The sequence below is a fragment of the Pezoporus occidentalis genome, unplaced genomic scaffold, assembly GCF_034315485.1.
Source record: "Pezoporus occidentalis ecotype Australia unplaced genomic scaffold, CSIRO_AGI_Poc_V1 ctg116, whole genome shotgun sequence".
In the NCBI taxonomy this organism is placed as follows: Eukaryota; Metazoa; Chordata; class Aves; order Psittaciformes; family Psittacidae; genus Pezoporus; species Pezoporus occidentalis.
In genome coordinates this window covers 1,559,942-1,585,467 of record NW_026912951.1, presented here as the reverse complement: position 1 = coordinate 1,585,467, position 25,526 = coordinate 1,559,942, and the positions used below count along the sequence as shown (strand labels likewise).

General features: G+C 35.6%; 1 protein-coding gene across 6 annotated transcripts in view; it reads left to right on the top strand.

Moving 5' to 3' along the window:
* Positions 1–25,526, top strand: part of ADK (adenosine kinase) — a 305,725-nt gene that overhangs the window by 88,871 nt on the left and 191,328 nt on the right. For all 6 annotated transcript variants that reach the window (XM_062639731.1, XM_062639723.1, XM_062639711.1 and 3 more), the window contains one exon: positions 551–629. In XM_062639731.1, the coding sequence (XP_062495715.1) occupies positions 551–629 (79 nt within the window). The remainder of the gene's footprint in view (positions 1–550; positions 630–25,526) is intronic.

Genomic DNA, 25,526 nt, shown 5'->3' with positions numbered 1-25,526 from the left:
CTTTTCTGTTATCAGATGTTCTCACATACTAGTAGATTTGTTCATAAAAGCTCTTCACCTGTCAAAATGTACTATTTCATATGAAACCGTAAAACATAGCACTGTTTGGGTCAAGTTAATTTTGAAACAGACACCGGATCTCCTCAATCTTCTCACTTGATTTTACATTCTTTTTTTAGCTTTAATTATGTGGAATAAGTATCTGAATGTCTTCATTTGTATAATTTTTCTTCAAGCATATATTTTATCAATCTAACAGTTAATTGCAATCAACCTTATGCTTCAGATAATTTTTTTTCCAGTTACTTACTCCACTTGTGACTTTAAGGTAAAGGATTCAGGTTGATGTCACACTTTGCTCTGTAATTTGAACGACATCGAAATAGATGTTCCCAGTTTCACCATATGTAGCAACTAATATATCTGAATGTATTGTTTTCAAATAACATGATGTCATTTACTTCTAATCTTAATGTTTTCTTTTAAAAAAAAAAAAAAAGTAGTTTAACTTTTTTTCTTCTCTGCATTTTTTTTTTTTCTTTTTTAACAGATTTGAAGAACTTGTGAAGAAGTTCAAAGTAGAATATCATGCTGGTGGTTCTACTCAAAATTCCGTTAAAGTGGCCCAGGTTTGTTCTTCCTTAAAAAAGAGTTATTGGTAATTTTAAGTGTTGAGTTTGAATCAACTTGATGATCTGTATTGTCTGTATTTGTCATGAGCATGACTGAGTGGGTGCTTGTCATTCTATTGCTCAGACTGTGCTTGTTTTTTTTGACATGATTTATTTTACAGTTATGCTCTCTGTTCTTTTCACACACTTTCCGTTAAGGATATAGTTACAACTACAATGTACCCAGGAGTGGAAGGGAGGGTTTTAAGGAAGATTGAGCAAGGCTTTTGTCAAAGGTGTATGGTGGAAGGGTAAGTGGCAAGGATTAGGTCCCTAGCTGCAGTTAGGACTCTTCCAGTAAGGAGTAAAAAAGTCACAATGAGAATGGTTAAAAAAAGAAGTTGCTGAATCCCTGTGCTCTGAGATTTTAATAATTTACCATTATGAGTCCTTGGGTAATCAGATCTAAATTTGAGGCTGGCCCTCTAGTCCAACCCCTGGTAGGTTGGACTAGAGATCTGCTGGCCTGCACACTTCTGTGATTCTGACCACATTTATCCTGTAAGAACTTGAAAATTTGTCCATAAAATATGAAAATATAGAAAGTTTTTTGGGGGGTTGGTTTTTTGTTTTTTTTTTGTTTTTTTTTACAAGGATAATGTTTCTGGTATGGATATGGTGAATAGCAGTAATGATGAATTGAGTTTCAGGTGTTCTAGCTATTCTGTAACTAAAGTATATGCCTTTTGTCACCATACTCTTAAGCATATACCTGACTATATATTTTTAGATTGTGATAGATGTTCAAATCCTATAAATAAAAAAATATGTAAACTGTATATATAACCTTTTTGTTAATGATCCCGGCTTATTAGCTTCCAGATTTCCTATATAAGTAAAATTTACTGCCAGATAGCATTAAAAGCACATTTGGAAAAAATTAAGTTACAATTTAACAAAGGTTACCTTGCCAATTAACAGGGAAAAAAATAATTATAGTATTAATTGCTGTTCCTTTGTACAAAACAGTTGCTGCTTCTTTACTAAGGTTTTAATTGCATATATATTGCAAATATTTGTGATATAAACTTTTCACAACAGAGGGAAATCTGAGTTGCTTGTGTTTTATTGTATGTAGCATTGTAATTCTGAAATGGTTATGTAATGAGGGTTTCTTTGTTAGGTTTTTTGTTGTTTCTTGGGGGGGGGGGGGGTGTTTGTTTATTGTGTGGTCAAGCCAAGTTTTTGCTTCTGATACTTTAAAAAAAATGCCCCCTCAGGAGAGCTCAAGTTACTCCATTAGTTCTGTGTCAATATGACTTGCTTGACCTCTGGGGATGCTATAGAGCTGGTGCCTCTTCCATGACAGCTGATTAGAGGGCAACTTTTTGAAGGGAGTTCTACCACTGTTTTGTGGTTCAGTGGCATGAAATTCTGCTTCTATTCCTACATCTAGGTTGAGGAGGTGTGGAAGCAAATGCATGCAGTACACTCAGAATTTCTAAAGTTTGAAACGTTCTAAGAGTTCCATTTCTCCTTGAAGTGACCTCTTTGGTATCAGCTAATTTATTAGCAAACTGTGTCTCATACTTAACTGTCTTTTAATCTGTCAGTTCAGGTATTGTTCAGTAATTATCGTATGAAGTACACAGAACCTATCTAGAGTCAATGAGAGATGAAAATTGAATCCATGAAATGTAGGGCTTTCTATGTCAATGCTCCTTTCTTATACTGATCGAGTTTTGCCAGTGAACTTTTCCTTTACCTTGGCTTTGAGTTCAGAGTCTCATTTAGCTCTAGTTGCCATCTGGAATTGTATTTGTTTCCAGAAGGGTTGTCATCTCCTAGTTTTTTGTTTCAAATAAGATTGAAACTTCAAACAGTTGTGCATGAATAACATAACATCACTAAGAGGCTTTAAAAAGAGGGATAGGAGGGTGAGAGAGAGAAAAGTGTGTTCTGGAAATCTTGAAAGAAGCTGTTATTCTGTAAGCTTTCACAGACAAAAAAATGTGAGGATAGAAAAAAACTTTAACTGTAAACTAGAAATTAAACTAGAAATTCTGGAAGAATTTTTGCAGGAATATTCACTGGCATATTGGAGAGGAGTGTGTAAGTAATCTTATATCTGAATAACTTACATATTTGTTGAAAGTACAGGGAGAAAGCAAAGACTGATTCAAGAAGCCTGGCTGGGGGTTGAGAAGTAAAGGACCAATAAATTAGATCAGAGCTCTGAGGTAGCCACACTCTAAGTGAATGTGGATTATTTGTGAGAAGAAACGTGGGGAAGAAATCCTGAGAATACAGCTTTTATTATTTTCCTCAACTTGTGTTACTTGATGGGAAAAGCTTGCAGAAGTCTGCTAAAAGCTGAGAGATAAAAACTAAAAAAGTTTGTTGGAGCTGTTTAAAAGCTGATGGGAAATAATAGCATGTTAAAGAAAAACGTCTTCAGAAGCCTGACTGTAATGGAATACAACTGTCTTGAGTAGAATGGTTGGAAACATCAAATGGCCTCTGAAATCTGGCAACTGCATTTTTAAAAGTTCATTTCTGAGTGGGAAGAGTGGATTATTCAGAAGTGTAGCAGGAAAATTGGAGAGCAATTAATGATTGGAATAAAAAGAATTTAAGAAGTGCTGCAAATAAGGTCATTGAAATGTTTGTTTCAAATAGTCTGTTTCTTTAAGGGTCAGAAAAGCAGCACCAAGTTGAAACAAAAATACACAAAGTCAAAATGGGTTCAGAATCTTACAATATATGTGTTTAGAAAAGGAAAATGAAACTGTCAAATGCTTGTTTACTTAGTGTATGGTGATCATCACTTGTTACACATCTTCATGTAGTTTGGATATTTCTTTTGTATCTACAAAGGTAGTGAAATGTACTCAAGAAAGTACTCAAGAAAGGACTCTGTCCCTGACAAGGAGAAACCAGCTTCTTACAAAACAAAAAAATAAAATAAAATGAGGGAGAGAGTAGGGAAAAAAAGTCTTAGAAATACTGTATTTATCATCTGTGAGGAATTTGTGATAGTAATCACAGAAAGAGGCAATCGGAAGAAACACTGAATAATGAAGAAAGCTGGGAAGAAAATGAAGCTTAAATCATGGGGTTTGGAGCTAAAATTTAAAGCAGCATCAACTGTAATGGAAATGAAGATTTTAGAAGTTTACAAAGAATTAAGCAGAATTGCAGTCAAGCTGTGAAAAGTAGAATTAGTGGGTTTTTTTTTCCTAGCATGTTAACAGAAAGGAAAGATCTAAAGTACAGCCTTGAAGGAAGAATTTGGCAGGTAAGTTACTAAAAGGGAATCGGTATTTTTCAATGTTGTCTTGCAGCAGAGCAGGAGTTAGAGTGTGTGCTGCACTGCAGGAGTGAATGATGGTTGGAGAGCTTTGTGAGAATCAAAATGATGAATGTTGACTGCTGAAAGTGAGCATTATGCGGACAGGGTACCTCAGCAGGGTTAGAAAAAGAAAAAGCTCTGGATGTATTGGGGACAATAAAAAAGTGGTTTTTGTTGTTTTTTTTTTTTTTTTTGGTAGAAATGCTTCTAATGCACAGTGGCAAAGACATTTATTTGTGAAAAATAAAATGCAGAAGCAGAGTCAAAAGATAATTAGAGGAAAAGCTCTTTAAAGGGAGAGGGAGGGACAAATAAAAAATTGTGTTGCAAAGACTTGGATTAAAAATTGGAAGTATGGAAGAAAATAAAAGGGTGGAAACCTGCAATGTTGCATTCTCACTTTTCAGAAGTGTATTATATAAGCATTTTTATAAGTACAATATTATTTTTTAAAAACACCTGAAAATGGTGAAAGGGAGTACCAAGAGCAGTATAAAAGTAATGAGGAACAATATTCAAGCCAGTAAGATAGGATGTTTATGTTCAGAAGACAGGATGTTTATGTTCAGGTTCTCTTGGATATTAACATACAATGATCTTGGAAAGAGTAAGGAAGTCAAAGTGATTTTCACTTGACCTAACTCGTATTACGAATGAGGAGTTGGGTGAGGAGGGAAGTATTGATTGGTATATTCCAGAAATGACAGTAACAGCATAAAAATAAATAAAATAAATTATATTGCCGTTTATTTGCTCTTTAATGAGTTTAAATTAGTGGCAAATTGTGTCTTGGATATACTAATTCATGTTAGGAGAGGAATAGTGACAAAAGAAGTGAAGAAAGCGTAGACAGAAAAGTGTGTGAGGGGAAAGACGAATTTATTTGAGAAGGTAGGAGATAAGTAACCAGGAAAGAGAAAAACAGTGTGAAAATCCCAGTGTTGCGCTGATTCTGCATCCCTCATTATGCTATCCTTATTTCTTCCTTACCAATCTTATTTTCCTTGTCCACTCTGATCTTTCTTGGGTGTAAATTTGTTCATCTGGAAAAGAAAAGATGGATAACCAGAACAGATTTAGTACATCCAAGGCCTAAAGGAAAAAGTCTTATTGAAATAAATTTCTTTCTGTTTATGACTTTGGTACTGAATGGAAGAATAGAGACAGACCATAAAGAATGGGGGGAGTGGAAGAGGAATAATGGTTAAGGGTTTTCCTGAGTGCAGCACAGCACAATATAAAAAACAATTGGAATCCGGATTATTAGAAATATCAAGTTTGTCAGATATTAAAATGCAGGTAATAATACACTTCTAGAGGTGCTATGTTACTATTAGACAGAGTTGTTGGTATTTTCTTTTTCTCTTAACCCACCAGTAGGGAGTGTTAATAACTTCTCTGGATCAAGCTTTAATTAATCAGTCGTAATTCACTGAAAACTACTTGATAGTATTTTGGAAAATGAGGACTAGAGATGATGAACTGAATTGCAGTCACTTAGATTCTGGAATAGAAATGAAGGCTTAACTTTCCTGTTTTCTTTAGTGTTCTTGGCATTAGAGTTATCCCTTTATACAAACTTTTAGTTTTGCTTTGTGTTTTAAGTCAAAGTTATGATGCATGCTTAAAAACAAGGAGGAGAGTGGGGGTATCAAATTGAAACTGCAGTGTGCTGCTCTGACCTTTACTTGTCTCATTAAATTTTGGCTTTGTATCTAATATGATATGTCACATCTTGCTTTAATCTGAGCTTTTGCAATCCCTCCAAATGATTGGATCCATTATATTAAATCTATAAAATATGCATACATGTAACTTCATGCAGTTCATAAATAATGTATTGTTTTAGAGTTCTGCCAACAAACTAAATTCAGATTTGTGAAGACAGTATTTTACTAGTACTCAGCTTCCTCTGTAATTTTAATTAAGACTGTGTCTGTCTAACAACAGACATTGATCTGGAAGGGAGAAAAAAATATCTGAATATTTTAATAGGGCTCGTGACTTTAAAGTATCTAAAATAAATAGTTTGCATGTGCAGACAGGGTAAGTATTGCTGACCAGGCCATATTTGTGTGATTTTTATCAGTGTTTATTTTGAGTTTAGAGTGCTGAGGTTAGAACTGCAAGAAGTAGTCTCTGAAGTTTTTATCTTTGCAACTCAAGCGCTGAATTTCAAGTCTAACTTGATAGAATTTTATAACTTGGATTTTAAACAAAACAACCTTGGCAACAAACAGCACATTTTCGTTCTTGTTTTTATTGGAAGTGCATATAAAGAACGATGCATTCTTTATCCTTAGAATGGATGCTCTTGGTTTATGCTTTATTTCTTAATAGCATTCTAACAATTCTGATACCACCGTGGATCTAAGTTAGCAGTTAGAGTGCTATATTCTATTGTTTATTCATCCTCAGAAGAATTCTGTAATTCTCATTATATAAGTTTTATTGCTACTGATGGCATATGAACTTGGGAGAGCATAGCTTGACACGTTTCAAGTTGAATTTGTAGGACTGGCAGATGGGGGGAAACAGAAGTTACAATTCTCAGGAAGCTTTCATAGAGATACTCTTGGGACTTCACAGTAATGTTTTTATAACACACACCTCAGGAAACTGTAATGACTCCCTGTTTTTTTTCCTGCGCTACCTCTCACTATCTAATGTTAAGCGTTTGGTTTTTTGTGGTTTTGCAACTTGTTTGCAAATTCTGTGTATTGTTGTTAGCTATTTGAAAGCAGCTTGGTTTTAAACTAGAGTATTTATCTATTACTCTTAATAATGTGTGATGAGAATGACTTTTAAATGAGAGATAACTCTAAGAATAATAGGATACAAAAATATCTTAAGCACTTGAATTCTACTGTCTTCTGTACATCAGGGAGGTATGACACTTTTCTGGTGTCTGCCTGTATTTCAAGGGCATGTGACTTCATCCCAATTTTTATTCTTCAGTGATTATTAACTTGATCTGTTAATTTAAAGTGATTGTGCTTTTTAGAATTCTAGTAAGCTGACAAGTTTGAGAATTTAATTTTGCAAAATGAACAGATTCATTTGTTTATAAGATTCATGCTTGTTTATAAAAAAATATATGTGCTGAAGGCTTAGATGTGTTTCAGATTTTTACTATTTGTTATGTGAGTAATTAGCCAAACCTTGGATTTATAGTCAACATATGTGCCTACTGGGTCATGTCATGCTTAATCCAAAAACAGTCTGTAAAATTAAAAATTTAGCTATGAAAAATACTTGCAGGCAGAACTGCATTTATTAAAGAATAGAAGCTGTAATCTTGTAAACATAGAACTAGTTCCATTGCATCTGGTTCCATGCTTTTAAAATCAAGTTTGCATGTATTTGCAAAGTAGCACCTTTGGCTAAACATTACTTTTTGTGTGTAATCTACAAGGTCCATCACATATTGGCTTTTCGGTTTACAGTCATCTAGTGATTTCTTCCTCACTTTCCTATCATTCTATATAAATGGGCATCTAAGTAATGAATTTATTCTTTTCCTCACTTGCCAATATTTTTGGATTACTTCTATACAATTGATTAGACTGAGGCATAGCAGGAAGAAAGTTTTGGCTCAGGAGCAGGTCTCAAAATGTATTGAACAGGAATAACTGGGAGAGTGGTAATGGAAAAGTTATCCGTGAGGTTACCCCAAGCATACTCTCAGTTTTTTGATGGTGATGCAACTTTGCAAGACCCATCATTGTTTTATGGAATCCATCATGTCATCTACTAGAAATGTTCTCTGTTCTGCTTATTGTTTGCTTAAATTCACTTATGCTACAAATACCTTTCTCCAAAAACTGTTTCTGGATAGTGCTACCAGAAAGTGCAGGCAAGTCCCCTAAACAACATTTTCCTCTTAGTGAAGCAGAGAACATTTAACTCTCTATATGTCTGTTGACCTAAAGAAATCAGATATTTTTTTTTCCAAGAGAGATAGGCTTTGTGTTTTCTGAACCATTTGGGTCAGAATGTTAAATTCCTCAGAGTTATTTTTGGCTTTATGCTTGATATTCCTTAAACAGCTTCATTACATCCCCTATTCAGATGGGCTTGGTGGCCCCAGCAAACATGTGTTTCCAATATTTTCAATAGTTCAATCAGCTTTCAAGAAAAAGTATGAAAAAGCTCTCCAAACTGTTTTCTGTTTGGTATGGTTTAATAAACTTAGGAGTATAGCCTCACCTTCTCTGCCAGAAAATAGTCCTGATGCATGTGTTTCCTTCTATACCAGCTCCCATGTGCTGCTGCCATGCCACACTGGTGTGGTCTTCTATCAGTTACAGTGATGGCAGCCTGTGCTGCAAATGTGCATACCTACATCTCAAATCTATTTTATGTAAATAAGTTTATATGCTACTAGCCAGTACACTGAATCTCTTGAACATCTACTACCAGTGCTGTGGCCAGTCCTCATGAGTAAGACGTCTACTTGACAAATGCATAACAAAACATGCCTCAGTGCTAACAAAATTAGTTGTTGAGGTTTCTCTCTCTGGAAATACAACAATAGCTTTTCCCACTATTGCAAAGATGATGTCCCACTGATAGGGTCACAGTGGGCATTGTCACATGCCAGTGACATCAATTTCCTAAGTTATGTATTCTCTCAAGCACACTTTTATCATTCATGTGTGTTTCCAAATTAGCCTGTGTCAAACACCGCAATGATGCGTCCACACTTCTGACAGAACAGGCAGCCGTTCCTCTTCAGAATTGTGACATGCAGCTTGGGAAGCTGATATAATGTCCAAGATGATTGGTACGGATGTCAGAGAAATTCTGTAATATTTGAGAGCTACCTAGATTTTTTGTTTTAAAGCATTGAAGAAGATTGGTAGACCCTTTGCTTAACTGTACCTAAGATCAGTTTCAAAGCCTTATTCAGAGCTACCTGGAACAGTTCAAAAAAAGAAACAAAACCACTTTATCATTATAGCAAACTCTGCAAAATTCTAAGCTAACTCCCCCCGGGTTACAAAGCTGGATGCTCCTCAAGCTTTTCTGTGCTTGTGAAAGAAGACCATACATTGTTTCTATGGTTATAGGTCAGATGTTGAAATTAAATGATGCAGCAGTGTGCTGGAGGATGTAACTTTTCAAGGTGACTGATAGTGAAGCTTTTTTCTGCACGCTGGTTGCGTACTGGGAGTAACTGTGTACAACTCTCTGTCTATATTCATAGGCCTGGGAGTATAGTTTCAACAAGTACTGGGATGGTCAGAAAATGAAAATCCAAAGAGCCTGTGGCATTTGTATCTTTTTTTTTTTTTTTTTTTTTTTCAGATTCTGCAATGCCAGGTCCCTAAATTTGTCCTCTTGAAAATGAGGCAGTTTCAGTTACACCATTGTCAGTCTACAACAGACTTTGTTATGAGACAGATGGTAACTGTTAAGCATTGCAAGACAAATGTCCTTATGTGCATCACTTTGGCATGGAATTGAGTGGCTGGCTGCTGTCACATGGACTTGCCTGTTTGATGCACCAGAACCATATCCTCTTTTTTCTCCAGGTCTTGTCCCTGGCCAGAAACTTCAATAGGATTGTGTGAAGAATGTCTTTGAAGTATGTCGCATCTGAGATGAAAAGCAGTAAAAAGAGTTGTGCAATCACATTCCCCCTACATCCATTCAGAAAGAACCTTGAAATTCTCTCCTCCTCGGTGTGTTTGAGTGAGCTTCAGGGTACATATGCAGCCTCTGTTCATCCATCCGAAATTGTAATTTATTTAAATGATTAGAAACTGTTTCCATATTCCATAGTAATCAAACATCAGTCACCCACATGGAATCAGAAGGCACTATATAAATGGTAGCAGTTGGCTCTTCCTGGGAGTGCAGTTCAGCTGCCTACAGCTTGACTCAGCTTCTATGCCTGTTTAGCAATGTTAGCAACATGTTTTGGAACTGTAAAAAGTTGCCAGTTTTTGAAAAGCAGTGAAGGAATTTGGGCTCTTTCCCTAATGTAATGTCCAGCTGAGTGAGTAGACTCAAACTTTGTTGTTTTCTTTTTTTATTTTCTCCTGAGCCAGTGTCATGTCAGCTTGTAAACCATGCTATAGATGAGAGAGTTTAATTAGCACATTCCCTAATTTATGCTTATCCTGAAAATCTGTCTGGTTTTAGGTAAAAAAAAAAAAGGGAAAATAATTGTTTCAGGCTGGGATCTATCTGAAAGAAATAAACATCTGGAAGTATAATTGAGCCACATTTAGGGGACCTGGTTCCAAGGGTGCTGTGTTGTGAAACCTCTAACCCTTTTGTATGCAGAGAGACAACAGGACTTTCTCAAAAGCTTTCACTCCACGAGGCTGTCCATGCAGTAGAGGGCTGATGGCACTCTAATAGTTGACTGACATTTACTTGACTTGTTCCCATTAGTTGACACTGGAGGGAGAATGACTGCTTGATTTGGCAGTCTCAGAAGAGAGGGTAAATCCCTATGCTTCACTGATAATAATTTTGCATGCCACTCAAGTCCTGGGAGCTTGGGAGCTGTTTTATCCTTAGCAGCTCAGTAAGTTACATAACTACATCTTTAGCAATTAATTAATGTTAAGTGATGTGATACAGTGGGGAGTTAATTGCCCTGGAAATCTGAAATGCCAAGTAACAGGGGTTTCTTGCACATCCCTAGAATACTTCCTGTTGAAAGAGTACAATTTGTTCTTTTTTTTCTCCTGAACAAGGACACTGAAAATCTTGCTGAAAGCTAAGAACTCTGTGCAGGTTTTATAATACGCTGTTCCTGAGACCTAGTGCTTTCTTCAGAAGGTTTTAATATATTAGTATAACTTCCTTGCACATTTATGTAATGTATTCACAGGTTTGTTGCCTAAAACCATTCTCTTCCCTCCTTCAATAACTTGTGCTCAATCCAACTGCATGTATGTCTGATTTTGTGCTTTCGAGTTCTGAATTTGACTTTGTTGTTGTGTTGCCATATAGTGAATTATTACACCTTTCCATTATGTATATGATGGAGGTAATAGTGATTTTTCAGAATAGAAATTTAGTATAGGAATTTACCTACTCTTTTTGAGAATGCAAAGAGATAAAGACTGGTCCTTTTGTTTGGGTCATCAGGAGGTAAGTAGTGCTTTTTTAAAATTATTTTTTAGGACCCTGAACATGATTTTAAAGAAACACATAGGATTGATTGCCTTACCAATTATATCAACAGACTCTGTTTCACTGGCCTTTGCAGTGACTAGCATCATGTACTATTCTGTTCAATATTTACTGCATATTGCTAGGGTTCTGTTCAAAACGGTCACAAGACCTTAGAGGAAAAATATCTCTTGTATAGTCTGAATTTGTGGAAGCACAAACACATGTAGCAGATCCACTTAGTTTCTTGTTATGTTGCACCTAGTAAAGCACTGAAAGCCGATGGATTTGTATTCACTTCAGATGCTCTGCTTGTGTTCTACTTCTAGCTCTGAGATGTTTTTCACTTATGAGTGAAGGAAAGGTCCCGTATGCAAAACAGCTAGATTCTGTATACTTTACCAAGCTATTCACAGTACCTATCTTAGACTTCTCCCATCCTCACAGATGCTGCAGTATAGGGACTAACTGAGCAGTGTTTCAAGTATTTTTGCATTACTTTTTCCCAAATCACTGTAGATTTCCCTTAGGAAACAAAGTGAATCAAGTAAACTTGTTTGCTTCTACACACAGTTTTATATTTTCCATTTTTCTAATGAGAAGACCCCTCTGATTTACTAAAGCATCTTTAGGAGTAGATGTGAATATTTTAGAATTCAAAAATATTTACTAGTAAAAGATATACTTTATATTACATACTAGTCTGTGTAAACAGAGTTAAATTTAGATACCCCTGTAAGGTGAAATGACTGTACTCAATTATGCTGAATTTCTTCATGATGTTACAGTCTGTCAAGTAAATGAATTCAAGAAAATTATTTACTCTTGTTCTGTCAGTGGTAGCATTAATGCATTGAGATGTATTTGTAAACCCTAAGAACACAAGTCTTTCTTTCACTGTCATTATAGCGGTACAAATATGCTGTAGGATAAATTAAGCTGGTTAGTTTGCCTTTTAAAAATAGAACCTGAAACCACAATGATCTCATATTCTCAGTAATTAAAATATAGGATTTTCTTTATAAGACAACTTTCCAGATCTTGCTTGGACTTTAAGATGAATGCTCCATCCCTGGCAGTGTTCAAGACCAGGTTGAACGAGGCCTTGGGTAATGTGGTTTAGTGTGAGGTGTCCCTGCCCATGGCAGGGGGGTTGGAACTTGATGATCTTAAGGTCCTTTCCAAACCCTAACTATTCTATGATTCTATGAGCTGAGATTTTCTGCCTTTTCATGCATCTTGTGTGGAAGAAATTCTGCATGGCTGTAATGCCAGATTAATCCCATAGTCTACAGTAGATGATTATTAAACAAAGAAGGAAACTTGTTGAAATAAATAGAGTATTGTTATTATTCATTGTTTTTTGAAAAAACTTTGTGTACAAGTCGAGACTACAGTGGGTGTGATTGATCAAAAAGCGCTAATTTTTGTGTGGCCTCAGCAGTTTTCACCTATGATCTCAAGATGCGTCAGCTTATTCTGTAACAGCTGCTGAACTGCTGCAATCTGCAGACCAAAATACTAGGAGAAAATAGGTGCTGGCTTAATTTGCTGGGCTGTCAGCTGCAGTAGCTCAGTAAATATGTCATGAACAAGTGAATTGTTCCTGCAGTGGGGGTGAGGGTTCCTGGGAAAGGGGTCACTAGTCTGATGGTTAAACAACACTAAGGTCTCCTGTGGAAATCTGGTCCTGCTCATCAGCCTGAACCCTGGACTTAGATGAATGTCCAGGAAATCAGCTCTTCCTCTGGAGGATGCACATTACAGAAATCTGTCTTGATCACTCAGTGGTGTCTAACTATGTCTGGAAGGGTCCCTGCCCAATTGAGAGAGGGATTTTGATCTCAGATTATTGCATTTTCAGTTTATAAATATAGCTGATGATAATTGCAAGGTAGTCCAAAATGCAGCATCATTCTAATTACAGTAACTGAAGAATCTGGATCCCCAAACAGATCTTACTAATGGTTGTCGTGTGAAATGCAGACATCTTGATAACATGGTGCTGTGTATTACCTTTTAAAATGGCGCTGAAAAGTTGCTAAATACTGCTGGTTATATATATCCTCCCTCCATTTTTTATAAATGAGATTAAATGGTACCTGATCAAACAAATCTGGAAGTTTAGGGACTACCTTTTAAAGTTACTGAGAAGTCTTTTCAAATGCTGTTTAAAAAAGCAATTGAATTGAAATATCTGAAATGCAAAGAAGTTAGCACTGCAGGAATACAGTTAGATTGCAATTATGCCGTAACACTTCACTGAGTTATTACATCATTGGGGTTTTTTTAAACAGACATGTGCTTTACAATACATTAATTCCTACACCCCCCCACTCCTCACCCCCAGCCCCCACCCCAGTTGCTTTGGAATTGTATTGCATTTTCTCTTGTCCAATGTTAGTTGCCAATAGGAAATGGGTCTTTGATGTTTTGGAGTCATGCAACTGAAAGCTTGCATCTCAAAAATGTCAGAAATGACAACTTTACATTTTGTTCCCTTTTCAGAAGGAACTAGGAGAGCAAAAGGAAGCGGGACTCATTCTTTTTTAGTGAGTTTTAATATACAAAAGCAAGGAAAAACACGTCTACCAAAGACAAAGGAATTATTCTCAAATAATTAGTCTCAAGTATTTGTCTGAGTGTTTGCATATTTAGTTAAATTGTTTTTTCAGAAGCATTTTAAATTAAAAACTTCTTAAATTTTATATTGAATTAATCCGTGACACACTAAACTGGGCAATTTATCAGGTTTTATCACTATTTTTACAGAAATTTATCACTATTAAACAGGATATATTTGCTTTTCAAATGATTTGCAATAGCCCCATAAGAAACTGTGTGCCTTGTTTTTGCACTAAGCATGCTTTAGGATGCAGAGCATGATGTAGCGTGAGCCAGGACTGGTAGGTCACAAAATGAGGGCATGGACTGAAAGGAAAAATTTCTGCTACCCTGTTTCTGGTCTGGCTGGATAATGGCTTTAGGTATGACAAACATAATTTATATTTTTTTTCAGAAACATTAACATGATTTAAAAAACTGTAGCAATGACAGTTTTTAAATTTACATACATAATGTAAATTTGAGCTTTGTGCTGGGAATGCTGCTGGGAAGTAGACCAAGTGTGATTTTCTGTGACAATCTAACTGTGCTAGAATTTTAGACTAGATGACTCAAAGCTGCCCTGCTAAAAATAAAGCAGGTTTCTGTTTTAAAATCTAAGCTGTACACATACAGAATATGAAAAAAAAAAGAGGCAAGCTTATGTGTATGACGGGTTTTTGATGGGATGTTATTTAACTTTGACATACAGTTCAAAGGTTTAAAGAAACTGGGAACTAAGATACTTTAAAGAAAAGGTAACTGTGAACTGGTCTTATGAAGCTACCTGTCCAAGAGACTCCTATGTCAATAGCTCTTATATTTTTTACAAATAAAAGAAGCTAAATACAGCAAATGGGAAGCAGCAGAGGCTTCACATCAAGGTTTCCTGTCGTTAAATACTGTCTGGAAGTTTTAAAATCAATTGAAAGGTTAATAATTAAATTCCAAAGCACCTTCACTTACCAAATGGAGAGTGCCATGGCATGCGGTATTAAAAATATTGAGATATAGTAGTTGAGTTTGTTCCAAGTCAAGCAAGCAAAACCATGTATCAGCTCATTATTTTTAACTTGCAACATGATGGAGTGAGATGGTGTTTTGGGTTCATGGTTTTTCTTTTAGATCATCTGTTTTTTCTCATCCATTCTTTGAAACATATTGATGAACTATTTTTGTAGTAGTATTAAGGTGAATTTTAATTATTCTTTCATCTTTTCCAGAAGGTGTAGAAGGAGGGGGAGAATTTCAGCATCATCTGATCTGTGTTCTTAACAGATTTTTCGCATTCTACTAGCATCATGATAAGTGTCTAGTCTTGAGGATGCTTTCAGACAGCTGAAAAGCAGGGTTTCGACTACTAAAAAATAAATCTTGTGGTCAACAATAGACACAAGAACTTTGTTTCTAACTCATGCTCTCAACTGCTATCTGACCACTGAAGTTGAACTTGTCTTTTGTGATGTGTTCTACTTAACAAGAAATGATCTCTTCCACTTTTCACAATCTCTTCCTTGCCTTTTTTTGGCAAAAGATGCCAAATGTTCCCAGTTCTAAACCTACAACTTAAAATTATATCAGTGGGCCCTTTTTCCAGTTTATTGTCAGGAAAATAGAAATACTCCTCCTCTTCTAGCAGGGGGACCCAGAACAGAGTAGCAGGATGTCATACACTTCTAGTATGATATTTTGACATCATACTAGATATGATGTTTTGACATATCAGCTTAGGGAAGAGCTGGTAGCTCTTTGAATAGTACGGTATTTTGTTAATATGGAATTTGTCAGGTGCTGCTTAATCTGCTGAGTATCATGATCCACTGTCATTATGGAAAGAGCACCTTATAATTAATTGCTAAAATATTGGTTTAATGTAATAATATTGTTATTATTTGGAGCATGTTTGGGAGTGTTATAGTAGGACATAGGATCCAGCCTGTCCTATAGGATCATCCTTGACGTCTTTCTTATGGAGACGGCAGTGCTATTTTTTTTATAACATACAATTACAAAGTATAATTTAGATATAAAGGAAAAATAAAAGGAAAAGTATTTGATGTCTCTGTATCTTACTCTTTTTATGGTAGCTTTTTCACTTACGAGGAAATTGTTTTAGAAACAGATTGAAGGATAATTCCAAAAAATGCCCATCTTCTGCCCTTATTGTGGATCTTTTTCACTTCCATTGGGTTGACTTTGGATGCGGGTAAGCATTTGTTTTCATAGAGCTAATATTAGGGGTATAATCAGAGGAGTAATGAAAAAGGAGATGGAGACAGCATTTCCACAGTTACGTTCATTATTTATTTGGCTCACAGCTCAGGGATCCAAATGCTGTTGCTAGTGTCAGTAGCAGTTATACCAAACTAAGTTCGGTAACTATGTATTATGGGAATTAACAATTCTGTTGCATGAGCTGTCTTGTCTTTAAGACCTCTGTTTTCTTCTCCAGGGTAGTTAGAATTCACATGAAACCCCAGGGGGTTATCAAATGTTGCCACTATGCAGCCATGAAATAATTGTAAGCTTCCTTTAAGTCAGTGCAGAGAGCATCATCTAAAAGCTTCTGAGAAACCTGAGCATAAATGAAAGCAATGTATTGGGACTGAACTTAGTGTAGAAGTGATACCAATGGAAAGATGAAACCTTTGATAAAAGTTAGCACTTAAAATATTGCACTTTGTTACAAATGATGCGCAGCCTATGATCTTCTTCAGTCTGGGTGAGTGCTTTTAAGTTACTTTTTATTGACTACAAGTCTGTGTTGTTATTCTGACAGATACCGATCTTGCCTTTGAGACTTGCATGCTTGTTCACTCTAACAGTTGTGTACCTGGAAAATACCTAAGGCTTAAAATATCGCTATCTGGTCCAGAGCAGTGCAACTTATGGTTGAGCTGAAAGCTTGCTTTCTAATCTGCGGTTGCTCTCCATTACATACTGAAATTGGCTCCAGAGCATAGTACTAAATATAAAGTTGACTGGACTACCCAGGGGGCTATGTCACCTTTAGCAGCAAAGATCTCTTTCATAATGGCTGTCCTTTTCAGAAACAGGGGAGCTATTAAAATAACAGCTGCAAAATCTGGAAAGAAATTTGGAGAAAAATTTGGAGATAAAATTCATGCCTCTTAATTTCTTTCTTCTCTATGCTAGCAGAGTCAAGTCAGTGTAAAGCAGTATGTTTCATGAGCATTTTATTTCATTTCTGATTGTGGCCTGATGATCAGCCCACAGAATTTTTCATCCAATGAAATTAGTGACCTCAGATCTTACTGCCTTCTGAATCACCTGTAAACTTTTAGTGGTGACAGTCAATCCAGGTAACTATTCAATAACTGTGTAGTATAACAGCCATTTAATTTCTTGCCTTCTGTGTAATAAAGTAACTACAGATTTAAGCATAAATGAACATAAACATGACGAAGAGGTCAGAGAAGACTGTGAAATACAACTGAAGGGAAAATATTTTTTTATTTTTTTATTTTTTTTTTTAGAAATACTCAGCTCTATAGTTGGGCGAGAAGATAGATGCTTCTGGGGAAGTGGAGCGTCTTGGATAGAATGTTGTCAGGCAGCTGTATTTTACCTACTTTCTTTTTGACCTTTTTTAGTCTCATTCTATACCTGTCTCTCAGTAAATCAAGTTTCATATGCAACACCATCAACTGAAAATTTATGATAGTAGACCATAATTATTAAGTAGCAACTTAACTTGCATGCACTCATAGGTTAAGGTTTTTTAGGTAATGGAACAAAACTGTTGCATGTATTTATTCAAATCTGTTATCTTCACTTACTGTTGTCATTTCTTAAACAGGGATTACAATAAAACATCCTGAGAGCATGTGTAGCATTTTCACTACGGACCTACTTGTTCTCCTCAGTCTAGTCCTATGGTGTTGTCTAGGTGTTGTAACACAGTGATCTAGGTGTTCACATCCATGATTGATCTTGTACATGGCATGTGATGCATTACCTAGATACCATGCAATTCAGGTGAGGCTTCCAGCTAGGATACCTTTGCTTTTGTTGGTAAACTCAGGCCTTTAATGCTTGTTCCAAGGTATTTTGGTTAGGTTTTTTAGATCATATTTTCTTAGTGTGATTAAGTGGAAAACTCAGTCTTCTGTATAACAGAATCATTTAAGGGTCTATTAAACCTCTAATTCAAAAGCAGTGGTATTTTGGAGATTACATGAGTAAGCTGGATTTGAGGCAATGCTTTTGAATTGCATCAAGTCAGCATCTGCAGAAACTCTTAAATTTCCACTGGGACCAATATACTAAAAGAGGAAAATGATTTTTTAGGATGTGAAAAATTTTGTTATGTCAATACTTTAAGTGGTTTTATCTGAATAAATATAAAAGAATTGTTTCACAGTTATGTATGGTGAGAATAAGTTGTTATGCACCTGCTATCAAGTCTTCCCTCATTCCCATGAATTTCAGGAAGTATCACCTCATTCTTCACAAAAACATTGTTTTGAGATTGTACTTCAGATAAGAATCCAGAAACTATAAAACCCCATGCCAAAATATGAGCCATCTTGATTAGATGCAAATCAGCAGAATCAAATTTCATTACTCCAGTCTTTCATGAAGGAAGTAATGAGTCCTAGTCAACAGATACTATACTTCTGCTGGTGATACAACTTAATGTGGTGAGTGTCAGGGCAAGTTTTTTCAGTCTGGGGCCTTTAGGGTTTTTTTTCTTAAGAGTTGAACCAGCATGGTGATGAAGCTGAAATGCAGGATACAGGAGTATTTAAATATCTCATTCTGAAAATGAACTGGAACATAAAGTTTTAAATATCATAGAGTCATAGAATGGTTGGGGTTGGAAAATACCATAAGATCATTTAGTTCCAACCCCCTGCCATGGGCAGGGTTGCCTCACACTAGACCATGTTGCCCAAGGCTCTGTCCAACCTGGCCTTGAACACCACCAGGGATGGAGCATTCACAACTTCCCTGAGCAGCCCATTCCAGTGCCTCAGCACCCTCACAGTAAAGAACTTCCTCCTTATATACAATCTAAACTTCCCCTGTTTAAGTTTGAACCCATTACCCCTTGTCCTATCACTTCAGTCCCTAATGAAGAGTCCCTCCCCAGCATCCTTATAGGCCCCCTTCAGATACCAGAAGCTGTTCTGAGGTCTCTGCGCAACAGTGGAATTTGAACTTAGGTTTACTTCAGAAGCCCCTTTTAGGCATTTTTGTGTAGCTTTTTATGCATTTCAGTCTTGTTCTTTCAGGCATTGTGAGAATGGAACTTTCGGGAACCAGGAACTGAAAAATACAGAGTTTGATTCTTCAGAGAATTGTTTTCCTATTACTACTCCCTCTGTATTTCTCAGGGGTTTTTATTAGTATAAAACATAGTACTTCCACAGAAGGTATAATAATCATGAGTGTATTCAGACTTTGAAGTACCCAGTGTTGCTGTTGACTGTAGGAAGACTGGTATCTCTATGGATTTGAGGAAGAAAATATTGAGAATCTTTTACTTCTCCACTGTCATAAAATCAAGTTTCACTGGTATTTTGTGACTCTTGACGCTCTCAACTCTGCCTTTGTCAGCTAATGTACTTTCCTTCTTATGAAACACTAAAAAATTTTAAGAGTCAACTTTTTCAAGACCCTTTATCAGTGAGCCAAATTTAGCAGGTTAGGAAAGAAATTGGTATGATTATAACAACAGTCAAACCCAGAAATCCTGAAGTAGTCCAAGCATTCACTGGGATACAGAAAACCTGTGCTCGGAATGTGCTTTGCCATTTCTCAACTCTGTTTAGGTGATCTGCAGGAAAACTCTTAGGTGTGCTCAGGTCTGTATCTCTGACGAGGAAATGCATTTTTGTCATGAGCAATTTTCCCTGACAAAAATATTGTCAAATAAAAATACTTTCCTGCATTATGCCTTAGTTTCAGGGAGACAGTACTTTTAAAATGAGAAATCTTAAATGGAATTAAATGAAATTGACAGGCTACTGCATTCATGATCCGCTTTCTTCTTTAATTCAAAACCAAGTGAGAAGAGAGGGTTCCTTAACAATGCGGAACAATAGGCAATGGATATTGGCATTCTGTGGAATATAAGTTAACTTCTGATGGTGAGTGCCAAAACTATGTCTGGACTGCAAGACTGAGGTGCCGAGTGAAGTATGATATAGTACTGGAAGTGGAAACATACCTGTCTAGTAATGTAATTTAATACAAATCTAGCGGAGAGACTGGAAACGAGGGGATACCAAAATTTCACTTCCATTAACTATTACTGTGTGTGAGTAAGAAAAGAAAACTTTGCAATATTTTATTCTTTTCCATACCTTAGCAACATCTTTACTGAAATGAATAAAGGTCTGAAATGTTCTGTGATTATCTTTAGATATTTGTTAGTTACATCAGATTGGTTTACTTAATTCAGATTAGTTCAAACGTATTTTGCAAAGCTCTAAACTGAATTGTAGTAGACTTGCTAGAATTAGTGAAAATTGTGTTACAGTTCTGTTTTGCATTTTTTATATCAAAAGAAATTACAGAAGCATCTGAATATGGGCTGTTAACTGGTTTTGAAATGATATGCACTGTTTAGAATATTTAAATAACTAATGAATCCATTTATAATAATTCTTTCATATCTTGAAAGAGTATGCAAAATGAAGTCTGATAAAAGGGATAGGCTTTTTATTGTAATCTCATATTTCATCATGCTTTTAGGAACTTGCATGCTACAAAAAGGATGTTTTAAATTAAAAGTAGTGTTTGTGGTTGCTTGAAAGTCCTCAGAAAAAACCTGTACTTGGATGTGAACAGAAATTGGACCCATTTCATGCATACTAAGTAAAAAGAGTAATACCTAAACATGCTATAGGGGATTATTAAAATTATATAGTTGTTTTCTAGCTGAAACTTGAAGTTATCTGCTAGCTTTCTCGCTACAATATAACTGCAATATGTACCATTTAACGGAAATGGAAATTGTAGATAGTTTCCAGTCTTAAAAAGAATTTCTATTTGATGCAGATTTTTAGAAAAGGACAATTTTTAGTTTTATTTAAGACAAAGAAGAATAGATCTGATTTCCAAAAGTGCTGTGTATCAGCAGTTCTGAAGTATATTAAATTCTAGCCAGAAGCATAATATAACTGATACTTATGTTATCAGCTACAGCAGCATTCTCAGTGCTGTCATTTTGCTTGTAATTTTCTCCTTGCTTGTAAAATTGTATCTTATTTATTAGTTGCACTTTATTCTTAATCAGTTTTGCTAATGTAGTAAAAACATTGAAATGTTGTTATATGATTAGCAATTTTCCACTATATTAATCCAGCATTACATTATACTGTGTGGTGACAATAATGATTTCTAATGTTGTAATGAGAGAGAGTTATTAACATGTCACAATATTTAATAGTTTCTTAATTGTAAGATGGAAAAATTTTTTAAGTTACCATAGCCAGCTGTATTAGAGGCAGGAATTGAAAATGGTGGGATCTGGGCTGTAAAAATGTAAAGATACACTTTGAATGGAGCACTATCTTCATCACTGTGAAGCTGTTAAGTTTTATGTTTGTTTTCAGGAATCATGTAGTTATTCAAAGAGTATCTTTTGCTATATTAAACTCAATATTGACAAATAGAGGAAGACTTCCAGATTTAATGCACGTTTACTGGTATGCATTAAATGGCTATACAATGCACTTTTTTTAATGCAAAAGGCAAAAAGTCTGTGGTATCCAGCTGGGAAGATGATCTAAAATCATAAAGCTATCATGGGCCATGCCACATGTGTAGTGAAATAGCCACAGTACAAACTAAGAGCTGCACATTAACAGGAATGCAGACTCTGCTTTAATGATTCACAACCAGCATAAAACAAGTAAATGCATATAATAAATGATATATCAAATTATATACATTGAGTGGACTCTTATATTGAGAAGTTAGAAGTCCAAATTGAGTTTCTGGCCTTCTTTGAGTGTATGTGCATGCATGGAAGGGACAGGTTTTTTCTCTGTGTGTGTGTATATAAACATTACAAATAACTTGTTTTGAAGTGTTTCTTAATCAGGTTATGCAAGCTATCAAGTTTTATTTGTTTTTATTTAAAACATTTGAAGTTTCACAAAAAATACATTTCCCATTTCATTTTAACAGTTTTAAAGATAACTTGAAAAATTGCTGGGAAAGAGTAAAAAGGGGAAAATTATAGTCAGTAGAGGAAATGAGTGTATTTTTAGGTCTAAAAGTATTATAACTGTCTATAAAGATAATGATACAATGTGTACTGGCAAGTATGTTGACAGAAAATCTTATTATAACAGCAGCTTGTTAAGCTTCAGATGGAAAAATACACTATAGAGGTGGAAAATATATAGCCCTATAGGTAGTAGCATTATGAATAATCCAGCTAGTACACTGGAATTCAGCATTTGACCAAAGCTGAATGTGACATTACTTGTAAAACTTAAGTTTCCTGAGAAATCTCTCCAGTACAGTGGTTTTGTATTGGAACAGCAGTGAAGTCATATTACAAAGTACTTTAAAAAAAAAAAAAAGAGTATAATTTTTATTTCCAGTGCTTTCCTTGTAGCACCTATGTGAAAAACATATTTAAATCTGAAGCTTTGTATTTCTTACCAGTATTAATCAGGTGTCATATAGAAAAAGTATGAACATTATGTATTTGGTAGAAAATAACAAAATAATCTGGATTTTGAGATTGAAGTATCAATTTGCTGAATAGTATACAAATTCAGTTGGTAAGAGATTAAAATGCTCTGCATTGATTTAATTTTTAAAATTATTTGCTTCCAATGAAATGTAGATATTGATGATTTGTGTAGCTATTTTAAAAGACTTTATATTGAGAAAATTGTTCTTGAATTGAAATGGATATGCTAGACTTTTCATACTCAAAATGTCAGAGAGTGAGACCCTTGTGTTAAGTAGCATCCCAGTTTTAAACCATAGGAGCATTGGATTGCTTTCAGAGCTGTACTTATGGGAGGCATGGTTCTGAGTCCACCGTGATTCCACCAGATTTCTAGATACTTCACCGTGCATTGTCCAATGTCTGAGGAGCTTTCCTGGAAGAGCTAAAGGCTTTCCAGCTGCCAGGCAACTCCAGCTTGCTTGTTTGCCTGCCTTGCAAGAGTTCTGGGCATGATGCAATTGGAAGAAATCTTGAATTTTGAAGGAGGCTATTTAGATTCCAGATTTTCTCTACTATCTTAAACTTTCATAACATTCTGGTTATTTCTGTTTGCATAATCTCACAATGTAATATTAATGAACTGGTACTAAGTTTCTTCCATTGTGTGTTTTCAAGTTTAGAAAAAAATCACTGTTTTCTAGCATCACAGAATCATAGAATAGTTGGAGTTGGAAATAACCTTAAGATCATCCTCTTCCAACCCCCCTGCCATGGGCAGGTACACCTTACACTAAACCATATCACCCAAGGCCTCGTCCAACCTGGTCTTGAACACTGCCAGGGATGGAGCATTCACTACTTCCTTGGGCAACCCATTCCAGTGCCTCACCACCCTAACAGGAAAGAATTTCTTCCTTGTATCTAACCTGAACTTCCCCTGTGTAAGTTTTAACCCATTCCCCCTTGTCCTATCACTACAGTCCCTAATGAAGAGTCCCTCCCCAGCATCCCTATAGGCCTCCTTCAGATACTGGAAGGCTGCTGTGAGGTTTCCACACAGCCTTCTCTTCTCCAGGCTGAACAGCCCCAACTTTCTCAGCCTATCTTAATACGGGAGGTGCTCCAGTCCCCTGATCATCCCTGTGGCCCTCCTCTGGACTTGCTCCAGCAGCTCTATATCCTTCTTATGTTGAGGACACCAGAACTCTTTCAGTTTTCATGATAAAATGACTTTTGCTTCTGTTATTTTTCCTTTTAATTTGGAACATTATTTTCTATAATAGGTTTGACAAGATTGATGTATTTATTACTGTCAGCCTTATTTCTGCATTCTTAGGTGTAAATTGTCCAGCAGGAAATGTGTGCATATGCTTTTCAAATCAACAATTTAGTTTATGAGGTAGTGTTAATGACATATTAAAGAAATTTCTTCTAAAGGTTCCACTAGAGTGACTTACATTTTATTACTCAATAAAAACAGTGAGGCTTCTATCAGGATTCTTGCAACTGAGAATTTTGCATAATATAACTGTCACTTGAAGCCTGTATTTATGAACATGAGGGCAGTCCTGTAATAAGTGAAGGATGAGCTTTCACTAATTTTGCATCTGCTACAATTAAGCGATAGATTTAGATTCCCTTTATGCATCGTGTTATAAAACAGATTCTGTGAATGAAGCTGAAATGTTTAGCCTGCTTTTATTACATGTTTAAATAGCATAAAGAAATGACAGTTTCAATGAACATCCCTCTAAATATATGTATTGTTCTCAGTGGTTAATTTCAATGCACTTCTTTGTCTCAGTGATTTGCTTCTAGCAAAAGTATTGTGGTCTGTTTGATTAGGCTGTGTAAAACTCAGTGAAAACTAACTCACATTTTCACATTTGTGGGTTTGGGGTTTTTTGTTTTTCAAAAAGAAAGAGCAGTAGATTATAAAACATTACAAATGCCATCATTGCTTTCATCACTGTTGTGTATTAACTGATTTTTAATCCCCAAGTTGTTAGAAGTCTACCGGTCTGCCACTGCATTTTATAAGGACAAATTATTTGTACCTGCTTTAATCTTTTTTCCTTTCCTTTTCCTTTTCCTTTTCCCTTTCCTTTTCATTAATAGTTTCACTTTATGGTTGAAATTTTATGGTAAGATCAGACAATCTGGAATCATAGACAAAAAAAAAGTGTTTTCCTCTCAAATAACAGTACTACTGATATAGTGGCACCTCTAAGATGCTTGTAGCGTCTCCTATTATGTGTCATCTGGGTTATTGAAATCATGTTAAAATAGTGCTCCGACTGTTTTTCAAATGCTGTATTATTTCAGGATCTACTTTAGATGAAAAGTCTTAAAGCAGTAGCACTAATGAGATTTGATGTTTAGGTGCTGTACTGAGTTTTATGATGTTGCAAAAGTTGAGAGTTTTACTCTGAAGTCTCATTTTTCAATAATTTGTTCCCACTTTACAGATTTATTTTGCCCACCTGTATAGTTAAATGTGCATCTCATGGTATGGAATTCCTAGTTGCCAAACCAGAAGCTCTCACAGAAACAGATGAGCTAACACTAACAGAATAAACGCCTATGAAGGTGCACTGTAAAAACATTAGCTGAATAATCTTAGGGGTTTGTTGCTTTTGCAACCCTTTTAACATGTCCCTTTGTTCTGACAGATAAAATATGGAATAGTATTCATATTTTAGCTCTTATATAACTGTTGATTTTTTTTGTTGTTTCTCTTCCTACAGTTATATTTTCCATTTTTGGTAAAAAAGAATTGCAATACTTTTATGTTGGATATTAGGGGAAAAGTTAAATGTCTTGTGACGTTCTGTAAACAATTAATAAGAGGCATATTAACTGTTATAACTGTATGCATAATTTTCACCTTAAGTTTTGCCTTCAGTGTCACAAGTGACAAAGGCTGCAGCTTTTAAGATGATCCCACAGGAGTGCTCTTTTTCCTTTTTGGTGGTCAGATTGTTCTTGTGAGCTGATACCGTTACATGTGGGTGGACACCTTTTCTCAGATCTCACAGACAAGAAGTGGGGACGTTTAAAAACAAGAGCTTTTCCCCTTGAGTCAAAGAATAACATTTGAAACTCAACATCTTAATGTGCAGTTAAGAATATTACTGGTCTGAAAAGAAATTCAGATATTCAT